At 40.9% G+C, this 18,520-nt stretch overlaps 1 protein-coding gene across 3 annotated transcripts in view; it reads right to left on the bottom strand.

Moving 5' to 3' along the window:
• Positions 1-18,520, bottom strand: part of kif5ab (kinesin family member 5A, b) — a 68,584-nt gene that overhangs the window by 5,236 nt on the left and 44,828 nt on the right. For 2 of the 3 annotated variants that reach the window (XM_022206223.2, XM_051948807.1), the window contains 12 exons: positions 17,909-18,026; positions 15,028-15,092; positions 14,234-14,343; positions 11,912-12,013; positions 11,321-11,381; positions 11,127-11,198; positions 10,931-11,035; positions 8,112-8,328; positions 6,341-6,605; positions 4,530-4,591; positions 1,481-1,508; positions 832-944 (listed from right to left, as the gene is read on the bottom strand). In XM_022206223.2, the coding sequence (XP_022061915.2) occupies positions 845-944; positions 1,481-1,508; positions 4,530-4,591; positions 6,341-6,605; positions 8,112-8,328; positions 10,931-11,035; positions 11,127-11,198; positions 11,321-11,381; positions 11,912-12,013; positions 14,234-14,343; positions 15,028-15,092; positions 17,909-18,026 (1,305 nt within the window). In that variant the 3' untranslated portion in view covers positions 832-844. The remainder of the gene's footprint in view (positions 1-831; positions 945-1,480; positions 1,509-4,529; positions 4,592-6,340; positions 6,606-8,111; positions 8,329-10,930; positions 11,036-11,126; positions 11,199-11,320; positions 11,382-11,911; positions 12,014-14,233; positions 14,344-15,027; positions 15,093-17,908; positions 18,027-18,520) is intronic. The other variant, XM_022206300.2, reaches the window with a different exon arrangement.

The raw sequence follows: 18,520 nt of genomic DNA, 5'->3' as shown, positions 1-18,520 counted from the left end.
AAAATCTGTCGTTTCGCCCTGCAGCTGGCAGCGTTGCAGCTGCAGTGTCCCAGAGCACCAGAGAGCTGAGACCAAATGGACCCTAAAGACACTGTGATGTAAGACGGGACAGCTCTCAGCCCAGTGCATCAGTTCTTACATTATTTCATGACACCACAGAGATGCACAGTGAAATGCTACTAAGTCACTATTAAAGCAAAAGTTAAAAAACAACAACAAAAAGAATTTCTGTTTCAACCTAGATTTATGAAGGCTGTGTTTTCAAGCAGCCTACAATTTACACTATTAGATCATCTCCTCTTAAAGCTGACATGTTTCATTATTCAGTATAAATGTCGTACAGTACTGCTGAATAATGCATTCAGTTGCAGATGTATCTACAATCTGAAAAGGTTCAATTGTATGAGATTTGACATCGGTGACGCCGAAATAAGTGTTCGCTTACAAATCAAGGACAGGCTCAGTGTTCTCAGGAGGTCCCTTTATCTGGACTTAAGTTCCCATTTGGAGATAGACTTTTGGACAATAAACATTTATATAAAGTGTTAGATGTAATTTAAAAAGGAAAACGCTTCAAAATCACTGCAGTACTGTATAAAGCAGATATGTTTAACTCTTACATCACAAACAGAAGAGCAGCTATCAAATAATGAGCTTTTCTCTTCTGATTTTTCATGAATGTATCTATTTCACAGATATTCTTATTTATTCACGCTTTAATTGTTAATTAGATAGTTAGGACCTTGCTTACTTTGCTGATCTGTGATTTTTACAGCCACACTGTGAAGCATAGACAACAAAAAAAATAAGGATTTCCTCTACTTTTCTTACCTGCTCAGGACTATTAGCTGGCTGAGGCCTCGGGCTGCAGGCTGTAGAGTTTGGCTTTGTCCTGATTGTCACAGACATCAGTTCTGGACACAGAAGTCACATTCAGACACATGCTAAACAACACAGCAGAATCACAGGCCGTTGAAGCAGCATCACCACCACCATCATCATCAGCAGCAGCAGCAGCAGCAGCATCCACAGCAGCAGTAACAGAGACAGCAAGAAGGGGGCAGCAACAGAGCAGAAAGACACAGCAGTGAGGGAGGCAAGTCTGTGATGTTAAGAGTAGTTAAGTCTAAAAAAAAAAAAAATCAAGTGGGATCAGTGCATGCAAGGTGAATGTGGAAGTGCAATTCTAAAAGATGTGGTCTGTTATTGACTATTACCAAAACACAGTATATGCATCAAGTCACCTACATCTAGATCTGAAATTAACTGCCAGATAATAATTTCCAACATGAAGGTAATATTTGTGACCACCAGTAGCCCATATAAGATCTAAAATAAGCCACTAAATTGATCTCTTCCTAAAACACTCAACACAAGTTACATTTTGTAGGTTTCAGCTCAACACAAAAGCCTGCAGAAAGACGGCAACCGACAGCAGCAGACGTCTTGCAGTAATCAGAAAAAGGTGCACCAGTCTTACCTGTTGTCATTGATATCTGTGGTGTTTCCTGTGGACAGAGAGAGTGCATAAGGAGGCAGGCAGGTGCACAGTGACGGGGTTGGTGGGGTGGTGGGTTTGTAACGGACACATATGGGTTCAACCGAAACAGCCGACTCGAGAGACATGAGTTTGAAACAAGCAGCTGCACAATGCTACCAGACAGCAACGCCTCACACCTGGAGGTCTAATCAGAGGATGTTATGAGCACTTTACTGATCTGGCAACCTCATTAGTGAGGGGGCACTTTATTCAGGTTTAGCCAGCTACCCTGAGGGAAAGACTGTGATCATCGCCATTAATCCGCTTCCACTGGTGAGTTTGAACAGCATGTCATCTTTAAAAACTCGCCAACGTTACAACATTTATCAGAGTCACAAACTGTGACTACAGAAGCAATTGTAAGATTTTCAATTTTGCAACAGTCCTTAAACTAATCATGTGAGATCTGCAGTGAGTAAAATCAACCAGAGCGGAGCGTAGAATGGTCATTTTCCCCCAGAATATTTATTTTATGTCTCATTAAAATAAATGCCATACAATAAATCATTTGCTCCTTACAGATTTTGCAAAAAACTAAAAAAAAAAAATCTGTGAAGTCATGAAGTACAACCACAATTCATGTGATAAAAATTCCATTAATTTTCAGTTGAATTGCAGGCTTTGGTCTCACAGAGCAAATATGGAAAAGTGTACATTTTGATTCTAGGTTTGTTTGGTTTTTAATTTTTGTAAAATAAATTGTCAAAGTTAGAAATTATTTTTAGGATTTGTGGTATCGGATCTAAATCATACCACACAGTTGGCTACTTCTAGTTTCCATAAAGGTGCAGGACTTTACATTGCAGTGAAAAATTACCACTGACAGGAGCAAAAAAAACATCCAGGAAACTGCTTGGAGTTCAGATTTTTAGATTATAGATAAAGCTTTGTTGTGTTGAACTAATTCTTTGAAGTTAATAAAGGATAGAAGTCGTAATGAAAAGAAACACTGGCTGTTGATTGGAGTCTTTTTCTAGCCATCTACCACCACCTTCTCCTGATGGGTTTTCATCGTGGTGTAACACGTTTGAGTGGAATTAAATGGACTATTTCATGCCGCTTGAGCAAATAACCAACTCAGTTGTTATTCTAGAGACGACATTTGTAGAACTGAACAATGTCCACCTGTCAGGGAAACGTGAACATGGGTTATGTTAAATGTTAGCAAGAAATGACAAGCGCTGCCATTTTCTCTGATGAGGACAGTCTCACCGCTGCCACTATTATTACTGGTTCAGCTAATAGTAAAAAATAACCACAAGTGCTTCAAGTTTTAAAAGCTCCCATCCACAGAGTGTCTCTTCACAGCTGTCATTACTGGCAGGCCAACAGTGCAGTAGAACTGTGATTACTTGGAAAATGGGATCTGGCTTTGTTTGGAGCTGCTGGATCACAGCTACACTCAGTCGAGTCTGATGAGCTGAATTCATTTTCCAGGTGTTGTGTGCCATGTCAGGAGTCCTCCTGATCCTAGCAGCTGCTGTATCACTGCAATCTAAGGAGGCCACTATTCTCTATAACCTGACAGGGATTCATTTCATGAAACACTCACTTGGCTCTTTGCGTGACACAACATATCAACAAGCAGATGTAACAAGAAGCTTCATTTGTCGCTCAGTCTCTGGTAAGTCCATGCAAATGCATTCATTGTTATGCATGGAGGCAACTTTATTTAATTTGTGAGCAATTTGATGAGTTGAATATCATCATAGGACCTCATGGCTGACTGGATTATAAGGCCGTCCAATTTAATCCCCTAAGTAGAGAAAATATTGTGGCAGTTAATAAAACCCTTATCCTGCCGAGGCAATCTGAACTGTCAAAGCTACACCTAAAAATAAGAAATAAGGCATTTGGGGTACAGGCCTTGCAGAGCCATTTGGATTTGAGTTGTACACATTCCCATAAGCTCTTATTGAAATTCATGACACTGAGTACCAGCGTGAAAATTACTAGCGAGGAACCAGAAGGAAATTTGGCTTCAGAAGTTTGACTACAGAAAATATTACAGCATGCACACACTTTCTATCCGAAATGCCATGTGTCCATTTTGAGGGTATGGGAGTAAATAAATCAGACACAATGTCAAGTATCGCAGCAGTCAAACAGCTGTCAGACTGGGTATTTTTAGCAGAAAAGAAGGGGATTATGAAAGTGTTTTCCCCAGAATGTTCTTGACGGGAGAAACAGCATCACGGGAAGAAGAATGAAAAATACGATCCAACCTGATTAAATCCTTTCAGAGCTCACTGGACAACATCAGCGCTGTTTGATATTTAACAAATGGCAGATATTATTGCAGCAGTTTGATATATTGGCTACGGCCCTGTTTCTGACTTTTATTGATATGCCTGGAGAACCAAAGAGGTGTGGTGTTGTTACACAACTCAACAACTGTCATCACTGGGTCAGCAGCGGAGGTGGGCAGCCAGCCTGTCTGTCGGCTATCTATCTCTATCTGAGTAATGACACTGCAAGCCTAATCCATCTCCTCCAGAGTGTGTCGCTGATGCTTGCAGACACACACACTCGCACACAAACATGAAGACGTGCAGGAGCCTTGAGCGGCAGGAAAATCCTACATTAAACTGCACATTTTCCTGGCGAATTATAAAACCTCTCCATCTGTGTCTTGGGAATATACGGACATTTAATGGAAAGCCGTTCCACCCATATTGAAACCCTCCACCTCTCTCATCAGCGGGTCAGAATGACAGTTAAATGAACTGACTGGAAGCGCATTACATGACGATAAAAGCAAGAAAAACACTGAGTTGTTACGATCGCAGCAGGGCAATCACTGTAAACTGGTTTAACAGCCAGCGCTCTGTAAGAGTATACAAATAGAACATTCAAACATAACGGTTGGTATGATAGCATTATGGCAATCACTCAAAAGACTGTCATAAAAAGAAGTGGATTTACCCCTGCTGATGGCAATCATAATATTGCTCATTAATTTAACAGGTTTTATCTGAACGCGGCTCACCGTTCTCTGAATCGAGCATCTCTGGAGTGTTGTCTGCTTGACTTGCAGCTTCAGCTGGAAATCTGCAAACAGAAACAGACACAGCTTGCGTCAGCGTAGTATTTATTTCAGGTTTTGGATTTAACAAAATAAAACTGCACTGAAAAACTGAAATTAAGTGTTCGCTCAGCCAGAAAATAATACATCAGTGTCAAAACAAATAGCAGAAAAATGCTCATGCTGCACGTGAACGTCACACACACTTAGCTTTTAAGACATTTGACCTTTTCACGAGCGGAGCACAGATTATTTGCAGCTGCAGCAGTAATAGATGAAACAAGCTTTTATAATGGAGAGAGAAAGCTCATTCTTGGCTTTGGAAATGGCTCGACAACATTATTGTAACACAAAGTCCACTTGCTGGCTATGCCTACAGGTTTTAACTGCATCTTCAACAGAGGATGGTTGTCACGACGAAGATTCTGCCAATCTGTAATTTCTCCAGTCAAGGAAGTGAGATATGGGTCAAGAACCATCAAACAGTTAGAATTGTTTGGTCAAACCTTTATTTCCAAGATTGAAAAAGTGAAATGCCATTTAAAGCCCCAGGAAAAGTTAATGTGTAACTTCAGAATATTTTACCTAGATACTATGTTCCTCATCTAGGTCTGGTTAAAAGCACAGAGAAAGCTGGTAAGTGGACACTGACTTATGTTCCAGCCAAAAAGATGTGGTTGAAAGCATTGGAAAAATCTAATAAGTGGATTTTTAGTCAAAGTATTATTTTCTACATTAAGAAAGTGAAATGCCATTTAACCTTCGTGTTGTCCTGCAGGTCAAAATTGACCTGGTTTAAAGTTTGAAAATGTGGGGAAAAAAATAAAAAATTCACAGTGAAACTTCTGATGTCCACATTTTCAACATTTTTGGGAAATCTTTGAACATTGTTTGGTGGAAAAAAAGAAATGCTAAAAATGTTTCTTAAGAACATTCAAGGACCAACAAATATTTTCTTTAAGAATGTTCTTAAAGAAAGTATTCGAAGTTTTACCGATATACACATAATCACTTTAGGTATTTTTAGGATTTGTCTGGAAGATTTTTATTCATTTTTTGAAAACATTTATGAAAATTTTCTTGTCAAATTTGGGGGATTTTTTAAAAATAAAACTTTTAAGGAAAACTTTGAAGGAATTATTGGAATTTTCTTCCTGAAGGTTTTGCAAATTTCCAGGGAATTTTTTTGCTGAGTTTTTTTCAGACAAGGAAACAGTATTTGTTGGTGCCCGTAAATGAGGACAACAGGAGGGCTAAAGCTCCAGAAAAAGTTGATGTGTGACTTGAGATTATTTTGTCCATAGACTATTTTCAGCATCCTGAAAAGCACAATTAAAAGCAGGGAGACAGCTGGTAATTGGATGATGACGTAAAGGTATCTCAACAAAACACTATTTCCAGAGAATAGGATGTAGTTGAAAACACCAGAAAAAGCCATTAAGTGGACCTTCAATTAAGATTGTTTCATCAAATTACTATTTACACGACAGAAAAAGTTAAATGTCTTTGAAAGCTCCAGAGAAATGTAATATCTGAGAGAAGATTATTTCATCCAGACACTCTGTCCATCATCCTGATCTGGTTAAAAGCAAAGAAAGCTAAGCTAAAGCCATTTCAATAAACTGATATTTCCAGAAAATAAGATGTGATTAAAAGCTGGAAAAGCTGGTTAGTTCCAATTATTTTGTCAAACTATTCAAACATCTAATAGGTGAGATGTGGCCAGAAGAACCACACACACACACAGACACACACACACAGCTGTGCCCACTCACGTGCTGTTCTGGACATCGTTGTCGTGCGTGTCTTTGTTGTGGGAGTCGACGTGTTTGACGGGGCTGTTCTGGTTAGGGGTGTCCTCCTCGGGTAACATGGGCTCACCCTCTGGTGTTTGGGGAGGAGAAGGGGCGGCTGCTGGCTGGTTGTTTCTGTTATGGAAAACGGCGTTGCAGAAGGCAATGGGGTGATCGCTGTAGCCTCGGATGAAGAACGGGTTGGTGGGACAGCAGGCTGGGTAGTGGCCAGGACGCACCGGTTTGGCTGTAAGAGATAACAGGGGACTGATGTATTGATTGAGCCACTCATCCAAGAAGGACAAAGAAATATTTATTTTTCCCTTAAGGATGGTGCTTCACGGCACGCTGCAGTGAAATATCATATTTTTAATGTCCCTGGAATGCTGAAGATCTATTCAAATACAGCAAAAGGACAGCAGTTATCCTCAACTGCTTTGGTGTAATCTTCAAATGAAAATCATTGTTCTGAAAAAAAACTCAACTCAATCAATAGCTCATTTTCTCATAGCATCAGCGTACGCACTGAAGCCGTGATGAAGGGAGCTGTGATTAAAATGGATTACTCTGCTTTTCTGATGATTCCTATTGCTTTCAAAAGAGCATCCTCACATGAAAATATCCCACCGAGCTGCTATACCCTGTGAAACATCATTTATTTATTTATTTCAGCCAAGTGAATTGTTGCTTCTGCTAAACAATCCAACCAATGTTGGTGGATTTAGTTTAGCCTAGTGGTAAATCTGCATTTTAGGCACTTTTCCTTCCTGAATATGGAACAAGATCAGCTGCAAAAACTCCATCAGGAAATTTGAGCAGCTCACTGATGCGGTGTATAAAAACATGTTGATCTGGTACAGGGGAAGGGAGGAGATGACAGTTGAGCTATGAGAGGAGGCAAAGCACACAATGGATGCTGCCCGAGAAGAAATCACAGCAGGGACATGAAAAGGGCAGCCGCACCAGGCTGGATGGTGTTCGTAACGACGCACTGCAGGTGGAAATGTCAGACGTGAAGGAGGAGGAGTGCTATTATTGTAAAGACAATAGTGGAACCTAACATGGGCTGACATGCTGGAGAGGATTTATAGTTTTACATTTTACTGCACCAATGATTCTGACAGTAATTGATGTAGATTTTGCATATGGATAAATTTAAGTCTTGTTTTTTTTTCTTACATTGCTCTAACTATTACTGCAATAAGAACCAATATGCTTTGGTTAAATTTGGATCCAATGATATGCATTTTAACGATGATCATTCAGTTGGCTACATAGAAAAATAGGCTTGCTTTATTAGTGGGAGTGGGTCTGAATTCAAATAAGTTGGAAAAAAACCCAAAAAGCAATCAGACTGCAGCAGACTCATCAATATCATCACTGACACAGGGTAATTTACATGTACTGGTTGATGAATTTGTTTCTATAGTCAGGACATGCTCCCCAGTATAAATTACTGTGGTGAGTGCATAAAATGTGTCTAAGTCAATAAGAAAAAAGCTGCTGTATGTGTCTATAAAATTAAATGGAGGGATTTGTTGGCATAAAAAGAGCCGTGCATGGAATTTGATAGTGGACTTAACAGTAAGAATTATAAGAAAGGTATTAATGTCAAACAGCAGTGCAAAAACACTGGAAAAACACATAGAAATACTTACAAATCAGATTTTAATGGATGGATGCTACAGATCACAAAATGACACATGGAAAAATGCAATCTAACGTCTGTGTCTGAATCTGAGATTTGAGTTACCTATCAGTGCAGCGTGGGGCCGTCGGAAGGGAGGACGAGCCCTCATTACGTCTTTGATTCGCTCCACCTCCTGCTGGTAGCGGTGGCGGTCCTTCATGGCTCCTTCCTTGGCCTCCTTCAGTGCACCCTCCAGCGCCTTGACTCGCTCAGCTGTAGACCGGAGACGCTTCTCCAGCTTTGGAAGTTCACAGCGAAGATCTGCATTGTCACGCACCAGCTGTAGGAAACGCACAAGAACAGATACACATGATGCCCAGCATGTCACACACGATGCCAGTGGCTTTGTAATGCATTTTCTCAGTCACAAAAGAAAATAGAAGTATCCCTTCCATTTCCATGTTTTGGTCGGGGATAGAAAAGAACCCATTTAGACGGCTGCATATGAAACCCTGGATTGATATTTTGAATGTGTGATTTTTCCTATCATTCAGAAAATGTTTATTAAATCACTGCCACTGGAAAAGCATCCTCCTGAGGGTGAGAGATCCCTTCTCTTTGCTGGGACCACACTGCAGAGTATAAACAGCGATGGATGAATGTGACCACATAACCCCTTGTTTTGAAGTGGAACATCTTTGTCAGTTAAAGCCAAATGGGTGCAGTGAGGTGGAACGGAAGAACGTCAAAACGCGACCTGAAAGTTGTCAAAGTAAACGTCAGGCCATACTGCCTTTGATTTTTGAGGAAAAATGCTGAAATTGGAGGGCAACTCCCCTGAAAACACCGGCACACAGAGGACCAGGCTGCCAGCGAGAGAAGAAAAAGTCAGTGAAGTGATTTAGAATTATATCTGTTTTACGAATGAATCTTAAAATAAAATCACGATTTCACAGTCTGGGCCTGAACATCAAGGGGAAAATACATTTCTGAATATATATAAAGAATAATGTGGCTGTTCACAAGGCAAAGCAGATTTAACTCAACGGATATTCTGTGCAATGACTTCAACAGAGAGGCATCGTTAGAATATGGCTGAGCTGAAGTAGCTCTATAAAGACAAACAGTGCAGATTTCCTTCTTAATGCTGTGCATATCTGATCTGCAGCTACAGATACGCTCGCTTTACATTACTGTTCTCCTAGTGTTTTCCACCATGACTGTGAATCTGTAATGAGTGTGTTAAGCAAAGACACATACAATATTTGAATCATGTGTCGTTTGCTTAAGCACACTGTCTTTCTCACTTGTAATCTTCATGAAGATTTTCTGAATAATTAATGCACAAAATCTGTTCATTTCCATAGTTTTCCATTTCCTTGCAACAGTATAGAGCTTCTTCTGTTCATATGAAAGTCAGTAGAGGTAATGATGATCAATAATAAATTGTTTACCTAACAAACAATAGTGCAGAGTGTCAACATATCTTCATTTTTACTGACTCAAGACAGTTTGACAAACTACTTTCAGCAATCTAAATGCTTCACTGTTTACTTGTAAGATCGGTACGCATATTTTAGGACAATGGACTGTATAAATAGAGCGTTTCCGTTCTATGTTTATTCATTCTTTGATCAATACAACACTCCCTCTACAAAGTTTGAGGAAGGTTCAATATATGTTAATGTAACAATATGACAAAAAATAATCCCAAGGCGTGTGATGTCAACTGTAGCATGGCTGCTTTTACTTAATAGACTTGTTTATGTATGTTTATACCCATGAGGGAAAATGAATGCTGAGATTTATTGATTTTGAAGTCGCAGCACACAGCATGCTTCCTTTTAGTGGCAAACGTAATGAGTGAGTGCCTTAAACACTGAGAGTCTGCTGCTACGTGATCATGCAAACTAATCCTTAGCCTGCAGAGATACCGAGCGTAAGACCTGAGGGTTTTAGCAACCAGGCAAAGTTATCTAACAAGCACAGCATTCACAAAGTCACTATATCCACCTGAGGATTAGCGGTGCAAGTTTATTATTTGGTAGTGAGTCGTTTTAAAGAGGGAAAAAAACAGAGGCAAGATTCACACAAGAGGTTGGTGATGTAAGAGAAATCACGACTGTTGTGCAATAGATGGACAGACAGATGTTATTATATCTGTGAGGCAGAGAAACTCATAACCCCCATGCACCGTCCACTGCCCGTCTTATCGCTTTCCACTGGAAATTTGGTGATTTATGACCGCGGCTTTCGTCTTCCATTCCCACAGTATCAGCAGGCGGTGGATGGGATGGTGTCTCCCAGCAGCCACTTTAGGATTGGTTTTCTGCCTGACAAACTGCTGCAGTGCAGCTCTCACCAATCTGCCAGCATGAGAGCATGTGCCAGTGAGCAGAACGTTTAGCACATCAACACCAAGTCCACGGCCGTAGTCCATTTAGGAGTATTAAAGAAAGATGTGAGGCGTGTGTGTGTTTATTTCTAATGTTTCGGAGGTTGTTGGTGTGTTTGTGTGTATGTCAGAGAGGAGGAGGAGAAAGACTGAGGGTATTTGTTTGCACCTGCATGAGGATGAATCCATTTGTGTTTATCAAATCTGACTCAGAGGTTTCTGCTGTGGCTTCCTTTCCCTGAAGACAGCGAGGCTTAACACCTTCTGCTGCTCCGTGTTCAAGGAGACTTTCATGTGAAGTTGCTGTGGTGGAATGATTGATGGCCTGAGCGTTGCTTTTACCCATAGGAGAGCGATGACACGGTGCACACTGCTCTGTATTTTAATTTGCTTCACACTTTTTGTCTTGTATGGTATCCATCTCAGACAATTGTAAATTACTGAGAAACAGGCTTCCAGGCTGAAGGAAACCAGTTCATTTGTCTAAATTTTTAAAGAAGTGATGGGCGGCTGAAATGCTTTCTGTCTACGCTGCGATAATCTGTACCTGTTTGTGAACCTTTGTAAGCTGTTCCAGGTTGTTTTCAAGAAAGGAAATCTTTTGTTTCTGCGTGATATATCCTCCAGTATCATCAGGCTCCATCGCTGCACTCTGTCAAAAGAAACAGAGATCTTCTATTGTAGTGTGGAAAAAAAAACATTAGAAGCTTACCGTGGTGAATTCAAGCCTATGTTTGCCTTACTTTTCTAACTCGAGTCGTGAGGTCTTGAACAAAAAGCTTGCGGAGGTTGTGCAGGGTGTGGAGCTCACGAGCCTACAGCAGGAGCAGAGAAGCAGTGAGAGGAAAATAGTGCAGTTAAAGCAGTTTGAGAGTTTTTAGTGGATCAGTGGATTTTGAAAGAGCCAAGTGAATCGTGACAGCAAATAATGACTTACAACAGTTTCTTCCAGCCCTTTGAGGTCCTGCTTTGACTGCTCATGTCGTTCATGGAGAAATCTATAGATACAAAGGCAGAAAATTCTAACTGAACTTTCCAAATGATGTCCCGAAACCCAAATTATTATCACATATTTGCCAGAATAATTCATGAATACAGAACAAAGGCGGCCTAGGCCGGCTGCCCCGCTCGTGGGCTGTTACCCATCTGCCATCTGATGCAATATGTTGCAAAGGTCAGTGCAAAAAGAGGCTTATTAGCAACCAGCTGCTACATTATTCCAAAACTCCGTAATGGAGATGCAAAGAGAATTACATGGAAGAAAGAGACCACGAGAGAAACGGGTAAAGAAAGAGTTAAAACAGCTAATTTTGGCCACATTCTATAGCAGCGTACCGTCCCACAGAGATTCACATACTGCAAACAGAATGACAGTCAGAGCAGCAGAGCGAGAACAAAATAAATAGACAAAAGGAAGACAAATGGCAGAGAGAAATGGAAGATGTGTATCAAAAGAGGCAGCTCGCCTCCAGGCCTCCATATGGTGAAGCGTTTGAAAGCTGGCCAGCGCAGCAAACCAGCGACTCACGTCAGTTCCTCCAGCTGCCGACTCTTGTGATGCTCCTGGCTTCGGAGACGTTCAAAGTCACTGTGCAGTTGCTCCAACTCCAGCTGCTGCTTCTGGTTACAACTGGTGAGGACAGGTGAAAAGTGACTCACTCAGGGATTCATTCAGATTAGAAAATACAGGAATTTATCTAGTAGGAATGTCAGCTCATGCCGCAAGTCCCCCAAGAGAAGCAGCAGAAGACAAATTATGGCAAACAGAATCTGTAATACAGCCTAGAAACGGATGTCAGCCCTCCTCTGTTTAACTTTCTGTCACTGTAATAGAAAGTCCACATTTGAATGTTACCATTATGCATATTCTTCATCCACCTATTTTACTAGAAATAGTGGGGAACATCACAGAGATTTATTCAAGTTTTACTGTAACAGGAGGAGGAAAGAAATTGTCTGTCTTGAGTAGGATGCATAAGGCTCAAGCTCAGCGGTGCGCACAGCAGCAAAAATGATGAAGAAGCACCATTTTTGCATGCTGGGTTAGGATTTATTTTTGCCCTAAATTCACATCAGAGCTGTACTAGCCAGAAAGGCATTTTGCCAGACCACAGAGGTACCTGAGTGGCTCGAGTGTGTAATTAGGTCAAAACTGATTCACTGTAGTGTCCCATTAGATCACAGACACACCACAGTTTTCAAAGTAACTGGCCACTTGCCAAAAAGACGCACATCTGTACACATTATTTCATGTACGCTACATTTTGGCAACTTTTTAAAACTGATTTCCCTCTTTGCCTTTTATCCTTGCAATTTAGTAGAATGTCAACTGCATGGCCACTTTTTCTGTTCTGTTTTGTTTTGCCCAGCACGGCTCGATATCTCTAGCCAGACTCTTTTCCTCTGTTGTTCCCAAATGGTGGAACAATCTACCAAACTCTGTGCGTTCTGCTGAGTCCCTTTCTACTTTTAAGAGACAATTGAAGACTCAATTGTTCAGAGAACACCTAGGCACTTAATCTGACTCTACCTTAGGGGTAGAATAAGTCAGGTGGTCCAAAACCTAGCACTTACTTAGCGCTGACAAAGTATTAAAAAAAAGGGGGGGGTTGGCAATTTCTTCTGCAACTTGATGGCAACACCTTTGACCAGTCGCACTTTTTGCACTTACTACAGATTTTTCCTTATGTCTGAATTCTTGCTTGTGTTGTACGTCACTTTGGACCAAAGCGTCTGCTAAATGAAATTGTAGAATTGTAGAATTGTTTGAGGGATCAGAAAAGAATCACTGCTTCTGTTTCACATGCGTTCCACCTCACTGACATCCATCCGTCCATCCATCCCTTTTCAAGCTGCTTATCCAAATCAGGCTGTGCAAGCAGGATAAGCAGAGCAGCCCCAAATGTCTTTTCACACAGATTCTCTGCAGCTGCTCCTTGGGTGTTAACAGACACTCCCATGCCAGCTGGGAAATGTACTTTATTCCCTGGAGAGGGTCTGTCCAGTGGTCTCCTCCCAGATGGTCATGCTTGGTACAGTACATCATTAAAACACAGGCCAAACCAGGATAGCGTCTACTCAGGGTGAGGTTCAGCAGCGGCTCAGCTCTTAAGTCCGCCCACGCTAAAGTTTCTTCAACATGTAAACCACCCACACGTATTCATCTCAGCCACTCTTGCAGCTATGGCGGGGCTTAGATGTTTTTGATAACTTAATACTGAGATTACACATCCCCAAGTTGAGCATTTCAATGTCGCTTTTTATGAGGAAACATGCATGATTTGCATTATATGTTGCCACACGGTTCATTGTCAAAGACAGAAAAAAATATGCTTTCTCCCACCTCACAGTACTTTCATATGGGTGAACTGTGTCAGTGTGCTTGAAGAATATGCAGTCAGCTGGACTTTACACAAATTTCAGATGCACCATTAACCTCTTTGTGCTGGTGCTGTGAAATGTTTGGGAGCCTGAGCTGCTCATCTGTGTTTATTCTTGTTTTTCCTTCTCTCCATGGGATAGAAAGGCCTCTGGCACAGAATAAATCTCTCCATTGAAGTTCAAAAATTGACCACGCAGCCCCCATTTGAGCATTTCTATGCTGCTTTTTACATGGGAGTGCTTGGTAAGGTGCTTGCTTCTGGAAACACGCATGACCTGCTCGACACGGTGCCACACAGTTCAGTTTGTGAGATGCATTTTACACTTTTTGCTTTTGACAGCTCTGCTTTAAAATATTCTTGCATGCCTGTTTTTTCTACTCTGGTTAAAGTGAAGAATATATAACATGGAACTTGATTTCAAAATATATCTGGTATCAGACAAAGTGAAGAATTACAACCGTACTGACTCAGTCAAGTCATCAATGATCTTCTGTTTCTCATTGATCTCATCTCTGAGGCGACCAAGCTGTTTGCTGTGTGCCTCACGGTGCGACTCCATCTGCTGCTCCAGCGCCCTCTGAGACACAGACACCAAGAGGGGATGAGAGACGTATAAATACAGAGAGGGGGAGAGGGAGAGAGGGAGAGAGGGAGAGAGTACAGTGAAGTGGGAACAAGATGAAAACAAAATGACTAAATAACAAGGAGAAAATTACACACACCAGTGCACATGTGGACATGCAACGCCACATGGGCATTGAACACACACACCAGATTGTTGTCATCCGCTGCCACTGAGAACGATGGGATTCGGCTAATAAAACTGGAGCATAGTAACACACAACATGTGCATGGCTACAAGCAGAATGTGACAACAGACACTGTCAGCTGCGTGTTTAGCAGCTGAAAAGTGCATCTGTTTAATCTTTTGATGTCATTAGTAACAGTGTGTTGTGTCGGATCAAAATATAACTTTAAGTCCTCTGTTCTACAAGCTTTCATTATGCACACATGGTTTGTTTTTAGAAATCAGCCCTTATTTTTGCACATTTCTACAGTTGACTATATGTAAAACCCACGGCTTAGATTGAAAAAGGCTTTTTTTTGGCCACTGAGTGTCCAAATTTTCACTTCCTGAGGGCAGTAAATGAAATTCTATGCTTTTTGGCTTGCCGTTTCAGTCGTTATGCAAAGCTGAGTTGCTGAGGCAGTGTGATAAAAGGTCATTACACTAAATCGCTGTCACTGTCACCATGGTTACCTTTATATCACAGGAGCTCTGGACAGACGTGCGATTCTCTCCACTGGTGACCTGTGACATGTGCTCTGCAACACAAACGCACACAAATACAACAAAAACCAATGTGAAGCGAGGAAGGAAGAAAGAAGACAGAGAGCGACGCGTAAAAGAGAGCAACACACCGACTTGGAGGAAAGAGGTGACGGCGACCTGACTTTGATATCACAGCAGTACCAGGAATTCATGTTGACAGCGAGGTCAGCGTGATCTAAGCCACGCCTTGGGTATTACAATATCTATTTGCAAGTGACATCTATTGTATCACGCTGATCTGATATCGACGCACTGCTGTTCTTGTTGTGTGACGATAAAATTACAGGCTGTGTGATCAACGAGAGCTGCAGCACTTTGTATTTATCTACTTCTGTAATGACTCGAGGACCGCTTGGCTCAAGTGTTGAGCAGGGCCAAAATTGATTTACCTGCCCTTAAATCCGCTGGTTATTTAATGCAGTTCTGCAGGACTCAACAGGAAGAGTGACTTACATTGCCTTTGGCCTGTTTTGTGAACCGTGTCAGTGTGCTGGGAGTGTCTGCAGTCAGCTGGACTTTGCACAAATTTCAGATGTACCATTAACCTATTTCTGCTGCTGTTGTGAAATATTCGGAGCCAGAACTGAACTGTCAGATATTACGCTTGTTTTTCTTAGTCTCAACGGGATAGGAAGGCCTCCGGCACAGAATAAATCTCTCTATTAAAGTCAACAAAGTGTTTTCGAATAGGTAGCCACTTTCTCCCAATTAAAGCTCGGTGAAGCTAAAATGCAGTGACAGATTTGTTGTTGTTTTTTATTTACTTGTCCAAACATGATTTTATTTGACTGTAACAACACTGACCTTATATTTGACTTGAACATCCCAGTCCCAGAATGTCACACAGCACCTAAAGCCATCATTCATAGTTTTGATTCCTTCAGCACACTGTCCTCTTGAAAGTTTGTGTTCATTAGAAGAATTTGCTACTTTAAACTCTGCTTTATTTGGATTTATATTGAGCAAAGATCTATTTTTGCTGACTGTCTTGATTGGATTTGTTTCCAGACGCTTGTATTTGGCCTGACTTATCAACCATAAATCTGCTGTTGTGCCTGTCAGACCATATTGAAATTTCCTACCTTCACTGTAGAGTCTGTATAAGTGTTAAAATCTTTATGCTTGGTTTGGCATTCTGCTCACGTAGGTAAAACATCCCAGCCTGAGCTCGGGGCAAAAGTAGTACCTGTATGTTTTATGTGCCGAACTTACGGTTTATGCAACATTGAGCCCTGAACTAGGGGTCTGGCTACATCTTAAGATTTCACCTCAAAAGCTAGAATCATATATTTTCATATATAAAAAGGTTTTTAGGTAGTATACTGTACAGCAGTGCACTACATCAATTGCCACTGTGGTATTTGTAGTCACAACAGCTGCACTACACTCAGGATAGTGGCTGTTTGTTGGTGATGTTCAACCACTTTGGTCCAAACTAAAATAAAATATTGTTTTTGTTGTCTGTTGATTATACACAGCTTGTCAATAGATTGCCTGGAGGACTGATTGCCCTAAAGTTTTCTAAAGATGTTCATGGTGCTGAGGATGATCTCCACCTGTTGCTGTAATGATGCTCCCTCTCATGCCAAAAGCATGTTCATGGTGCCCTGATGGTGTACTGTACAACTTTTGTGAACCCTTTCACCCCCCTAATATCTATGGCTTCATGATATAAGAGTTTTTATTTGTTGCATGCTCATACGATGGGTGCAATGAAATGCAAAGTGACTGTTCCACAAGGCTGTGCAATAACAATAAGACACCATATATAGAAAAATATTTAAAAACAATCGAAAAAATGAACAAAAAAACCAAATCATAAATAATAAACAAGGCAGAGATTGTGAAATGAGTCAGCGATTGTAAAAGATGAACTGTCATAATTTGAGTCTTTCACTTCTCCTTCAGCACCAGCAGGTTTTAAAATGTGTCAGGTACTTCAGTTTAACAATGAAACACCTGCAAAATGTTAATATGCAAAACTAAGATGGTGAAATGGGTTCAGGAGGTGAAACTCATCGTTACTTTTAAGGTTAGACTTTTTTTTTTTTTTTTTGATAATGCTTGTATTTATGGCTCCAGTGACCCTGAACTATCCCTTAGTTGTGCTGCTAAGGGACTTTCAATGATGCATAAAGTACCTGTCATCTACTCCAGTCTTCCACTCTTCATGCATACAGGTTGCATTACTATGGATTATTGTATGTCATTAACTTTGTGTCTTTTCTCTTGCATAATTTGTGTTTTGTCCTCTCTGCAGTAATCTATGGCTCTGGAGCTGCATGTTTCTAATCTGTGGTTACTGACCCCACCGGCCTGCCCTCTTGTTTGTTGTCTGTCTGGTTCTCACTAATATTTTTTCCTCCTTCCGCTCTCCTCTCACTCCAGCTGGTTGAGGCAGATGGCTACCCTTCCTTAGCCTGGTTCTTCAAGAGCTTTCGTCCAGTTAAAAGGGATTTTTCTTTTCTTCCGGCTGTTGCTTCTCTCTGCACTATAACTTTGTAAAACCTTGATCATAGTATGTGATGTGCCCTGAGGTTACTTACATAGTGAAGTCGCTCTATATAACTAAAATTGAAACTAAAAATGTGTAACATTTTGCTTACTAATATGTTCACAAGTTAGCGTGCTAACATTAGCAGTAATCTAAGCTCTGTTGTGTCTGTTTCTGTCCTCACAGACCTGCAAGAATGTCTGTGGACTCCTAATGGTGTTTGTTTCCTGGTTGTCTCTGTTTTGGTATTCATAATACATAGACGGAGCCACCTATGAGCTTCAGTTTTTACTATGATGACTATAATAATTCTACCTTGAGCTTGGAGTTTGGCCAGCTCCTCAGTCAGAGAATCATAGCTGTCCTCCAGCTGTCTCTTCTTCAGTTCCACGTTCTGCATGTACTCCGTGAGAGAGCGGATCTTTGCCTCATGCTGAAAGTCAGAACACAGATCTCAGACGCATAAAGTTTACTGATGAGCAAAGACCTCTACTTCAGAGAACACTTTGCATCAAGGATAAAGGGTGTTTTTCCTCTCTGTTGAATGAATATAGTTTACACTGAATATTTATGATTTCTATTCAAAGGAGAATTTAGTTTAAATACCAAAGATAGTAAAAAAAATTACACTGTGATAGCTTCAGGCATCCACACCAGCACATAGAGTATGAATCACGTCATTTTTCAGGCCCGGTACAGTTTGTACACTGAAAGTTTTTGATGCAAAGAAAAATCTGCTTTTCCCACAAACAGATGAATGATGTTTTCAGCTCACAGCTCTTCATCAGAGTAATTAACATCTCACAAAGGACGCGGCAACTGAATGTGATGGCAATTAGACTGATGGAGAGAAGTGCACTTGAAATGTCACTCAGTCATTTGTGGTGATGAATTATATTTCGCACTGGGAGGTTTCGGTGTCTATTG

The sequence above is a fragment of the Acanthochromis polyacanthus genome, chromosome 5, assembly GCF_021347895.1.
Source record: "Acanthochromis polyacanthus isolate Apoly-LR-REF ecotype Palm Island chromosome 5, KAUST_Apoly_ChrSc, whole genome shotgun sequence".
NCBI classification, from domain to species: Eukaryota; Metazoa; Chordata; class Actinopteri; family Pomacentridae; genus Acanthochromis; species Acanthochromis polyacanthus.
This window is presented reverse-complemented; position numbering and strand designations above follow the sequence as displayed.